Source organism: Terrapene carolina, unplaced genomic scaffold, assembly GCF_002925995.2.
Source record: "Terrapene carolina triunguis isolate 2854851 unplaced genomic scaffold, T_m_triunguis-2.0 Scaffold66, whole genome shotgun sequence".
NCBI lineage: Eukaryota > Metazoa > Chordata > Testudines > Emydidae > Terrapene > Terrapene triunguis.
The window spans coordinates 44,224,810-44,237,188 of NW_020664417.1; the positions used below are offsets into that span (position 1 = coordinate 44,224,810).

At 43.1% G+C, this 12,379-nt stretch overlaps 1 protein-coding gene across 2 annotated transcripts in view; it reads left to right on the forward strand.

Annotated features, from left to right (window-relative positions):
- The window catches only part of SNX25 (sorting nexin 25), a 165,390-nt gene that overhangs the window by 17,782 nt on the left and 135,229 nt on the right, over nucleotides 1-12,379 (forward strand). Inside the window, exon 2 of one of the 2 annotated variants that reach the window (XM_024219250.2) lies at nucleotides 8,086-8,170. In XM_024219250.2, the coding sequence (XP_024075018.2) occupies nucleotides 8,086-8,170 (85 nt within the window). Of the gene's footprint in view, nucleotides 1-8,085; nucleotides 8,171-12,379 lie in introns of those variants that run through there. The other variant, XM_029910594.1, reaches the window with a different exon arrangement.

Genomic DNA, 12,379 nt, shown 5'->3' on the forward strand with positions numbered 1-12,379 from the left:
ATAACCAGTCCACCAGTGCGGAGCCTGTCATTCCGGGAGTTTAGAAGCATCATTTGCATCAGAACACTGAACCCGCCCCCCGCCACAGTCTGCGTCCCCGGTTTAAAATATTCCCGCGAAAACAGCAATACAGACAACGGTGTTCATTAAAAAATCGAAATGATTTTATTTTTTGGGAAGGGGAAGGGGGTGAAGGTTGTATGTAACTGGAGAGGATAGTCAAAATGGACTGGGTAAAGAAACGGGGGCAGGTTCAGCTTTTCTGTCCACAAACTGAAAAGTCACTGGTTGCCCTGCTCACTCAGGAACCTAGCTTTCAAAGCCTCCCGGATGCACAGGGCGTCCCGCTGGGATCTTCTAATGGCCCGGCTGTCTGGCTGGACGTAATCAGCAGCCAGGCTATTTGCCTCTAGCTCCCACCCCGCCATAAAGGTCTCCCCCTTGCTCTCACACAGATTGTGGAGCACACAGCAAGCTGCAATAACGATGGGGATATTGGTTTCACTGAGATCACAGCGAGTGAGTAAGCTTCTCCATCTCCCTTTGAGACGGCCAAAAGCACACTCCACCACCATTCTGCACTTGCTCAGACGGTAGTTGAACAGTTCTTTTTCTGTGTCCAGGGCGCCAGTATAGGGCTTCATGAGCCAGGGCATTAGCGGGTAGGCTGGGTCCCCGAGGATGACTGTAGGCATCTCCACATCCCCAAGAGTTATTTTGTGGTCTGGGAAGTAAATACCTTCCTGCAGCCGTCTAAACAGACCAGAGTTCCTGAACACGCGAGCGTCATGAACCTTGCCCGGCCATCCGACGTAGATGTTTGTAAACCGTCCCCGATGGTCCACCAGTGCTTGCAGCACCATTGAAAAGTAGCCCTTTCTATTGATGTACTGGCTGGCCTGGTGGTCCGGTCCCAGGATAGGGATGTGAGTCCCATCTATAGCCCCACCGCAGTTTGGGAATCCCATCGCGGCAAAGCCATCTATGATGACCTGCGCGTTTCCCAGGGTCACTACCTTTGGGAGCAGTACCTTGACGATTGCCTTGGCTACTTGCATGACAACAACCCCCACGGTAGATTTGCCCACACCAAAGTGGTTCGCGACTGACCGGTAGCTGTCCGGCGTTGCAAGCTTCCAGAGGGCTATGGCCACTCGCTTCTGGACAGTGAGGGCTGCTCGCATGCGGGTGTCCTTGCGCTTCAGGGCAGGGGACAGCAACTCACAAAGTTCGAGGAAAGTCCCCTTCCGCATGCGAAAGTTTCGCAGCCACTGGGATTCATCCCAGACCTGAAGCACTATACGGTCCCACCAGTCCGTGCTTGTTTCCCGGGCCCAGAATCGCCGTTCAACAAAATCCACATGCCCCATTGCCACCGTGATGTCCTGGGCGCTGGGGCTCGTGGTTTCTGACAGCTCTGTGCCACTCTCCGACTTCAGGCTCTCACGGCGGTGCCGTAGCCTCCTCGCCCGATTTCTCTGCATCTGCCTCAGGGAAAGGTGTATGATAAGCTGCGAGGTGTTGAGAACGGCCACAAGTGCAGCGATGGTCGCAGCGTGATCCATGATCGCAGTGCTGTGGCGTCCGCGCTGTCACTGACCAGAAAAGTGCGCGAACTGATTTCCCGCCGGCGCTTTCATGGAGGGAGGGAGGGCGTTAGTGACGGACGGATGACGACAAATTTTTTTTACCCAGAAGGCATTGGCGGCTCGACCCAGAATTCCGATGGGCAGCGGGGACTGCGGGAACTGTGGGATAGCTGCCCACAGTGCACCGCTTCCAATATCGACGCTCGCCCCGTTAGTGTGGACTCACAAAGTCGAATTACTGTCCTTAGTGTGTCCTTAGTGTGGACACACACGTTCGACTTTGCAATATCGATTCCACATATTCGATTTAAGTAAAATCGAATTACCCTCGTAGTGTAGACATACCCTAAGAGGCATTGCTAGGGGGATGTTGAACGCAGTTGATTATCAACACAGGCTGGAGGGAGAATGGGGGTTTGGAGGTGGGGATCTCTCTATATGACACGTGGTGTCAAACTCAGCAGTTGCTTTAGTATAGACGTTCATTGTTAGTAATTATCAGTTAAACTGAATTCCCCTGTGTATTCTCTGATGAGTTCATGTGAAAAAGCATCTGTTGCTCATACAAATAAATGTGAATGTTTACATATAATTAGAATCTTTTCCCCTAGAGATTTGAATTTTACAACAGGCTGACTAAAATTTGCTTAGCTCTTTTCCCGTTTGCTCTCTGCCAGTCTGGAGCCATTTGCTCTCAAACTGTGGCACTGCTGCATTGTCGATGACCTTCTACACAGATTCCTGTGTCACTCTGCAGTATTTCTCAGAAAATTCAACATACTGTGCAGCTTCCATACAATGTATCTACATTGCATCCTTTAATAGTTGAATATTGTGCCACCAAATAGATAATTTAAAAAAAAAATTTTTTTTATCATCCTTGTCACTTGTGATTTCTTACCCAGTTCCTCCTCCTGATCACCCCTTTTGTTCAGACCTCTTGCTGCTGAGTATTGCTGTCTTTCGGTTCTTGTTGGCCATGTTTGATTTAAGCAGAGCACTCCTTACCGTTTAGAAGATAAAACTTGCAAATTGTAAACAATAACATTCTGTAAAATATATTTTTATGAATTAAACTGTGAGTTTGCAATTGCTTCCGTAAAATACCCCACAATAAGGGCTTTTGATTTCTAGGTTTTAACTAATAAACACAGATAAAACACCCACAGTTTAAAAAAAAATCAAATTGATGTTTTATCCAATAAACACTGGAAAAACTTTGGAAATAGTTACTTGTATCTAAGTGCTTGTCTATGTGGAGCAGTAATGCAGACTACCAGGTGTGATTTCTAAAGCGCACTAACATGTTGGTCAGTGAAGACCCTGCTGGTGCGCACTGAAGATTCCCTAAAGTGCTTTAACATAGTGCTGTTTGAAACAGTACTATATTAAAGTGTACTAGGGAACATTACAAAGAGATTACTCATTACTGTAATGAGTGAAGTACTGGTATATAAAATGTTACTCAGTAAAGTACATACAGTGAGACCTCCCCCCCTTTTTTTGGATATCTACATAAAACTGAAAAATTGCTAAAAATCCCCCCCCCCCCCCCCCCGCCACCCAAATGAAATTAATAAACCCTGTCAAACAGAAGTCTTACCCTCAGTCAATAAGGAGGCACTGCTCTTTGTGTTTAAGCATAGGACTTTTAAGACTGAAATATGAAAGAATCAAATTGTGCAGAGAGCTCACCTTGTAGAATTGTGTATATTGGATTATGGTGCCTGTGATACGGAGTAATTCCTGCTACAGGAAGGGATCTACTCTTAAAGTATTGAGCTGATGTCCTTTCCTCTGCTTGTAAAAGAGGCAATGAGTTGAAAAGAAGGAAAAAGTCCTATGATATGAGGCAAAAATAAGTGTTTAATATTTTTAGTTCCTTTGTTCTGGATTGCATTAAAACTAGTTTTGAATGTAGAAATTTGTGGCAGATGCTTCATCAGATCCCTTACTACTCTAGAACAGGGAAAAAAGATACTCAATGCAAATATTTAATATAAGCAAGTATGTGTGTCAGAGAATGATCCTAGTGGAAGACTTGAATGGCATTTGTTTGCAGAACCCTCTGAAGTATCACTCTGTTAAATTTCTTTAGAAATGTAAGTGGAATATTTTATGCAGCGGACTCTCTCCCCATTTCTTTTTAAATTGAGAGATTGTGCATAATTTTATTTCCCTCCTATGAATAAGGCACAGAAATCCTGAAGTAATCCCACGACTGGCATTATGAATTTGCTGTGTGAAGCAAATTGTCTCAAAAGTGACAAGTCATAATCCTAAAAATATTTTTGTTAGTATTTTTCAGGCTCAGGAGAATGTCTAGAAAACCCTCAGCTGTCCAAAACTATCCTTTTTGCTTGAGGGGAAAGAGAAGTCTTCTTCTTATATATGGTGTTCCAGATCTGTGGAACGTCTTACCTGGTTATGATTCTAGCTTTTAAGTGCAAGGAGACATTCATATGAAAGAACTCTATGAAATAGTGTAAGATTAATTCATTGATAGTGCTATGATTTATATAATTATTACTACAGTAACTACTCACTTAAAGTGTCCCGGTTAACGTTGTTTCATTGTTACGTTGCTGATCAGTTAGGGAACATGCTCATTTAAAGTTGTGCAATGCTCCCTTCTAATGTCGTTTGGCAGCCACCTGCTTTGTCCACTGCTTGCAGGAAGAGCAGCCTGTTGCAGCTAGCTGGTGGGGGCTTGTAACCAGGGTGGGCCGGCAGCCCCCCATCAGCTCCCCCTATCAGCTCCCCACTCCCCTAAGTTCCCTGTGCTACAGCCGACCAGCAGGCTATCGATCGTCAGTTCAGCTGTCCCTCCCCCCACTGCCATGTGCTGCTCCTGCTCTCTGCCTTGGAGCTGCTCCCAGAGACTCCTGCTTGCTGTGCAGGGGGGTAAGGGGTATGTGTGATGGGTTAGATCACAGAACCCCCTTGGGAGCTGTCACCTGATGTGTCAAGGCTACCTCTGCCCCTGCCTCCTTGCCCTGTCAGCTTAGGACTTCAGTGCCCTGCCTGGTTTGAGGCAGACTCGCTAGCCTGCTGCAAACCCGGACCCAGGTCTGAATCACGTCCCCTAACAGCTGTAGGCTTACCTGAAAGCAGCGAACAGAAGTGTTCTTGTCTTTAACACTCAGATGCCCAACTCCCAATGGGGTCTAAACCCAAATAAATCCGTTTTACCCTGCATAAAGCTTATGCAGGGTAAACTCATAAATTGTTCGCCCTCTATAACACTGATAGAGAGATATGCACAGCTCTTTGCCCACCCAGGTATTAATACATACTCTGAGTTAATTAAGAAGTAAAAAGTGATTTTATTAAATACAGAAAGTAGGATTTAAGTGGTTCCAAGTAGTAACACACAGAACAAAGTGAATTACCAAGCAAAATAAAATAAAACACGCCAGTCTATGTTGAATACAGTAAGAAACTGAATACAGATAAGATCCTTACCAGTTCCAGACTGCTTCCTTTTACAGACTAATCTCCTTTAGGCTGGGTCCAGCAATCACTCACACCCCTTGCAGTCACTGTCCTTTGTTCCAGTTTCTTTCAGGTATCTTTGGGGGTGGAGAGGCTCTCTCTTTAGCCAGCTGAAGACCAAATGGAGGGGGTCTCCCCTGGGTTTAAATAGACTTTCTCTTGTGGGTGGAGACCCCCTCCTCTCTCCTATGCAAAGTCCAGCTACAAAATGGAGTATTGGAGTCACCTGGGCAAGTCACCTGTCCATGCATGACTGAGTTCCTTACCAGACAAGCCACATTTCTGGGAAAGTCCAGATGTGGATTGGTGTCTCCAAGTTCATTGTTGGCTTAAGTGTTTCTTGATTGGGCACTTACTGACCAACTGCTTCACTACAACCTACTTAGAATCAAACAAGTATGCAGCCAATATTCATAACTTCTAATACAAAAATGATACATGCATACAAATAGGATTAATAGATTCAGTAGATCATGACCTTTACAGAGATATGTTACATGGCATATGTAGCATAAACACATTCTAGTTATGTTATATATAGCATATTTCCATAATGCCTTATGGGTGGCACCCATCACAGGGGAGCTAATGTCAGGGTGTCCCCTTCCCCCCCCTGCTCCTGCACCCCGCTTACCCCTTCTCCATATAGAGCAGGGAAGGGACACGGACGGAGAGAGACAGAGAGAGCTTGAGGCAGCAGCTGCTGTCTCAACTTCCTGATCCACTTAAAAAGACAATGCATTTAAGAGTGCATCAGCTTACTTAAAGGGGCAGTGTGCATCTCTCTCTCTCTCTCTCTCTCTCTCTCTCTCTCTCTCTCTCTCCCTCCCCCACGCACAAGGTATGTGTCTGTCTCTGTCTGCTATGCTGTCTCCCCTCCCTTCAGTTTGTGCTGCCTTGATGAGAGGCTACATTAACAACAATGTGTTAACCCTTGAGGCCTCAGCCAAGTGCTAAGTATCAGGAGGTAGCCGTGTTAGTCTGTATCTACAAAAACAACAAGGAGTCTGGTGGCACCTTAAAGACTAACAGATTTATTTGGGCATAAGCTTTCGTGAGTAAAAACCTCACTTCATGCATCCGAAGAAGTGAGGTTTTTACTCACGAAAGCTTATAGCCAAGTGCTAGTTCATCATTTAGCAGCAAGGCAATCCCTGGGAAATATTCCTCCATCTTCCACCCTCTAACTTCACCACCTCAACCAAGCTTCACAATCATCATAGCTGTGAACAGTATTAAATTGTTTGTTTAAAATGTATACTGTGTGTATATCTATATAACATAGTTTTTTGTCTGGTGAAATTTTTTTTTCTTGGTACCTCACCTCCCCTATTTACATTAATTCTTATGGAGAAATTGGATTCACTTAACATCGTTTCGCTTAAAGTTGCATTTTTCAGGACCATAACTACAATGTTAAGCGAGGAGTTACTGTATAATGGTAGCACTTAAAGGCTCTGATTGGGGATCAAGAACCCATTAAAAGTGTGTTGTGCTAGACACTGTACATGCATCATAAGAAAAAGATAGTGTATTAATTGCACCAAAATGCACTGAGATGTCGGATTCTTTTTTAAATCAGGTTACAGTTTTGGCAGATAGAAGTTCTAATACTTCATTTGTGTTTGGAAGGGAGACTTCTCCCCAGATTCAGAGGAAAGCTTTTAGCACATTTTCCCCCTTCCTTCAATAACTTTTACATTTACCAGTAGCACATTTCTAAAGAGCTATCTCTTCAGCAAGGGACTGAACCCTTTTCTGTATTTAAAAGTTGTTCTGGAATAACTTGGGACTGTCTTGCATCTGTGTACAAATTCTCTCCCATTAACAGATCTGTGCACTTAAGGCAACATAAGTAGTCTGGTTTGCAATCAATGCAACTCCATATCTGTTGGAGTTAGGTCAGTTTGGCAGCAATGTGGCTGAATCCCACTTCCAATGTAGTCAAGGCCTGAATTGCAGATCCTGCCTGCTCCTTCTGGACATGCTGTTAGAATCACACTCTGGTGAGGACGTCCCCTTCCATCCCCGGTTTGATGCCGTAGAGCAGGGATTGGCAACCTTTGGCACGTGGTTTGTTTACCTGCAGTGTCCGCAGCTTTGGCCGATCGCAGCTCCCACTGGCTGTGGTTCGCCGTTCCAGGCCGATGGGGGCTGCGGGAAGCAGTGCGGGCCGAGGGATGTGCTGTCCACTGCTTCCCGCAGCCCCCATTGGCCTGGGACAATGAACCATGGCCAGTGGGAGCTGCGATCGGCCGAACCTGCGGACACGGCATGTAAACAAACCGCTTGGCCCGCCGGGGGCTTACCCTGGCGTGCTGCGTGACAAAGGGTTGCCGATCCCTGCTGTAGAGGCGAATATCTTAAAATTAAAAAATGCCTATTTAGGTAAGCAGCTTAAAAATAAGTAGTCATGGATGCTCATGGCTAGCACTTTACTTAATTGAAAAGTGCTTTGGAAAATGTAAAGGGCTCACATTTTAAAATGCTTCACAGGGCTGAGCAAAACCTGTTTTGACAGAATGCTCTCATGATTTAATGTTTGCTACTGGCCTCTTGCTGAGGTGTACCAAGGTGCAACATTTGTCTTTGTATCCAAGCGAACTTTTGGTCCAGGAATTTTGCTTCCCTGAGATTTTGTAAATCTATAAAAATGTTAGTGTTTACTAGAACATTTTTTTAGTTGCTTAGAGTGCTGGACCTGGCAAGTGTCCGACTGTTGACTGATGAGATTGTAAATAGGAGACAATTCCCTTTACCAAATATAATGGAATTATTGCAAATCAGAGAATTTAAACCCCAATATGTCGTAAGATTCTCACTTCAAGTGCCCATGTCAACCTTTTAGGAAAATGCCATTGATTTTGTTTTAATAATTTGGTTAGCAGGAGTGTCTTAGTAAAATCACCTGCTTTTTACATTATTTTGGGCTTTGTTTTTTCTCTTCTTTCTTATGCAGCTTATTCCTCTATCTTTGGTAATAGGTGTTCTTTTATTTCAGAGTCATTTGTCTGGAAATGCATATGAATCGCTCCAGTCTAGGAGGGTGGTCATTTCTCATAACATGGATAAAGCTCTGAAAGAAGGTGAGTCTTACCTGGGAGCATGAGTCGATAGATTGTGAACCTCTACTCAGATTGGAGAACAGTTACTTGCAAAAGTAATCCCATTTACGTTTAGGGGACTTCTTGCAAAGTGAGATGCTACTCAACAGTGTGTAAAGATATCAGAATATGATGCAAAATTATTCCGATACAACACATTTTGTCCTGGATTAAAATAATGGTGGAAGGAAGGGAATCTTCACAAGATGTAATAATTCTATAGACAGTAGTAAGTCGCATAATGTAAATGTCCCACTATAACTGGCATCTCTTCATTTTAACCATTGTAAAAGACAAAGGAAAAAAATGTAGTTAATTTCAATAGGATTAGTAGATAGAAATGAACTAATATGATGTTGTTTGAGGTTGTTATAGTCAATAATACATGTTGCTTTCTTGGTCTTTATATTTGCTTCCTTGTGTGCAATTGAGATACATCTGCTCTACTGACCAAAACCAGTTTCTACTATTGTTGGTGCTGTTCAGCAATGGAGGAGCCCAGGAGCTAGATGCTACATGTATTGGTTCATTAGAGTGCATAGGTTGATGGGAGTTAGCTGGATTTTATTCTGCATCATCAGCAAACTTGTTGAAAATTAGAGTCATAATTGATAGGTTTCAAAATGTAGTTGTAAACGGAATTGTCATCAAGCAGGGTGTGTTTCTAGTAGGGTTATAAGGGATCGGTTCTTAGCCTTACATTGTTTAACATTTTTAACAATAACTGGAAAAAACATACAATAATTGCTGATAAAGTTTGAAGATGACACACACATTGGGGGAGTGATAAATAGCGATGAGAACTGGTCACTCATACAGAGCGAATTGGATTGCTTGGTAGGCTGAGCTCAAGCAAACAATATGCATTTCAATACAAGCAAATGTAAGATTACGCATCTGGGAACAAAGCATGCAGGCCATAGTTACAAGACGCAGGATTCTATCCTGGGAAGCAGTGACTCTGAAAAAGATTTGGAGGGTCATGGTGGACAATCAGCTGAACATAAACTCCTAGTGCGATCTTGTGGCCAAAAGAGCTAATGTGATCCTTGGATGCATAAACAGGGGAATGCTGAGTAGGAGTAAAGAGGTTATGTTACCTCAGTATTTGGCAGTGGTTGACAGCTGCTGGAATACTGTGTCCTGTTTTGGTGTCAACAATTAAAGAAGGATGTAGGTAAATTTGAAAAGGTTCAGAGAAAAGCCTAAAGGAATGGAAAACCTGCATTATATGAGAGACTGAAAGAGCTCAATCTATTTAGTTTATCAAAGAGAAGGTTAAAGGGTGACTCAATCACAGTCTATAGGTACTTTGAAGAGCCCTCTATTATCAAATTTCTGTTCTCCATTAAGCTAGCAAAGATATAACAAGATCCAATGTCTGGAAGTTTAAGCTAGATAAACTTAGGTTGGAAATAAGGTGCAAAATTTTAACTGCGAGATTAATTAACCATTGAAACAATTTACCAAGGACTGTGGTGGATTCTCCATTACTGTAAATTTTTAAATCAAGAATAGATGTTTTTCTGAGAGAGATGTTCTAATTCAAACAGGAATTAATTCATGGTTACGCAAGAGCTCAGACTAGAAGGTCAGAGTGGTCCCTTTTGACCTTGTAATCTATGAATGAAAAATTAAGGACTATTAATGCTCATTTGTATGCTGCCTGTTAATAGCGTATGCAGACAGCACATACAGTTGTTCATGAGCAATTGGAACACAGAGGACCAGGCCCTGAGAGGCACCAGGCATCGGCTACTTCCAGTGATTGAAACAGGAGCTTTAGGTGTTCATAACATCTCAAGAAAGGCGCAAAGAGCTAGTGATATGGTTGTACACACAAAGGATCTGAGCTGGCTTCATTACATTTACTGGGAAAACAGTTGGAAGCAGTATTGGGCCCAATTCTGCAACATCCTGAGCAACCAGGATACTTAGCTGAATTACAGATTTGAGTGTTAGAGAGACAAGGTGGGGGAGATAATATCTTTTATTGGACCAACTTCTGTTGGTGAGAGAGACAAGCTTTAGAGCTTACACAGAGCTCTTCTTCAGTGGTGTTAAACTAGCTGTAATAAACCTCAAATGATCTCTGCTAGTGCCAACATTTGTTTGCTACCTGTATCTGTATCTATACACAAACTTCAAATTTTAAGCATATTTGTAAGCAGCTGTGATAGGTTCTGTCTTCAGGAAATGATTATGAGCTACCAAGAGCTATTATGCCCATGCTTTCTCTCCAGCTTCCCCCAGAAATTAAACAGTGTCAGTGTTTGTTCTATTCTTCTCTCTCTCTCTTTTTGACGACATAATTCTGATGTGGAACCTTTGGGATTTGATCAGATGGATGCTTTTTAACTTCACATTGTAATGCCTGGAGGATTGTACAGTAGCTCAAAAATGGTACTAATTAACAGCTACCTATATATTAGGATTTAGGTTTTTCTATACAAATGTTATTGCTATATATTGAATCATAAAAAAATTGTTGAAAATTGATAGGGGAAAATTGTGTATTGGAAATGGTTCATAAGACAATTAGAGTGATAGGCTCTTGGGTTGTGGAGTGCTGAGGAAGATTAGTTTAATTATATTTCTTTTTAGTAATCACTTATTTGTATAACATCATAAATGTGTTATGTTTTTGCAAACCCAGAGTAAGATGTGCTCTTTATCCCAAAGAGCTCACAAGCTCAGATAGATGAATCAGGGCAGTAATTCATGTAAGGGAGGGATGTAGAGATGATTATGAGGAGAGCAAGATAGGATAAATGCCTTGGAGAAATAAGTTTCAAGGAGGGGAGGGAAGAGGGAGGGTGCTTAGCAGAGTAAAAGTGGGAGTTGGTTGCAGGCTGTAGGTGCAAAGACAACAATGGGAGAAGGAGATGAAAGCAGTAAAGACTAGGGATTAAGAAGTGTGGGGGAAGGGGAGTGAGAGGCAATGAGACCAGAGGTGTAGACAGAGTTACTGTAACAGGGTGGCTTATCCTAAGGGAAGGAGGCCTGGCCTGGGGCCAGCCTATCCTGATTGGTAAAGAGAGCAATCAGGTGATTTCCATTATAAGAGCACCAGGAAGCTGCAGACGGAGCGGGAATCTAGGAAGTTGTGGCAGAGACTACAGAGAGAGCAAGGAAAGGCTCCTGCAGGGAAGACCTTGAAACCAGAGGAGTTGCTGCAGCTAGGAGGAAACACCGGGGCAGTTTGGAAGTCAGAGCCTGAAGGCTGAACTCCAGCCAGGTGAACCCTGGGAGTGGTGATGGAATTGGGACCCAGGTCTGGGAAGGAGGTCTGGGGACCCCCTACCTCAGGAAGACAGACACTGAAGACTTTTGTAAGGACTAAATAAATGGGACCACAGCAGGAGAATGTTTTAAGTTACCATTGGACTGGTGGTGTGCAGTTCTGAAGGGGGGCCCTGAACTGGGGGAAAATAGAGACAGGGTACTGCAAAGTAATTTCTGGCCTTGAGGGGGCATCAGAAAGTGGCCGACCCTGTTCCCTTATATTTATGTATGGCCTAAAAGGTGAGGATGAGGTACTTTAATTAGAGAAAGGCAGTCTTGCAATTGTAAACTGATCATTAAACTTAAAACTAACAAGTAGCTGATCTCTACTTCTGCAGCTGGAGATTGAAGGGGGACTTAAAGATGCTTTGCCTATCATCTCCCATATCGTTTCTTTGTAAAATTAGTGAGTTATGGCTGGGTATACCCCTAAGAAACCTGTTGATAATCTCAGAAATCCTTAGTCCAGTCCTTTGTATACCTGTGTGATAATGTTGAACAGAAAGCAGGTGCACTTGGGCTTGTGGGTGTGGCGCTGATGTGAGCTAGATGGACTCTCTAGTTTTGAGATGGAGAGTTCATTTCATATCATCTTAGCATGTTTCTCTGTAAAACTGGGCCAGAGACTGATTTCTTCTTTAAACACATCATGAAATATTGTAATTGAAAAGCAAACAGCAATAAATAAATCTCTCCAGTATCTCAAGTTTTCTTGAGACTGGATATACAGAATCTATAAAATTGTAAGGAACAAACTAATAAAGTGACAGTAGATCTGTTAATTCCATCACTCAGGTCAAATTTTCCACTTGCCCCCAAATAGTTCATCTTTGCTTCCCTTCTTACCTTTCCTCCCCACGCTTGATGTTAATAGCGCCTTGTAATGTACTACATTATAATTTTTTC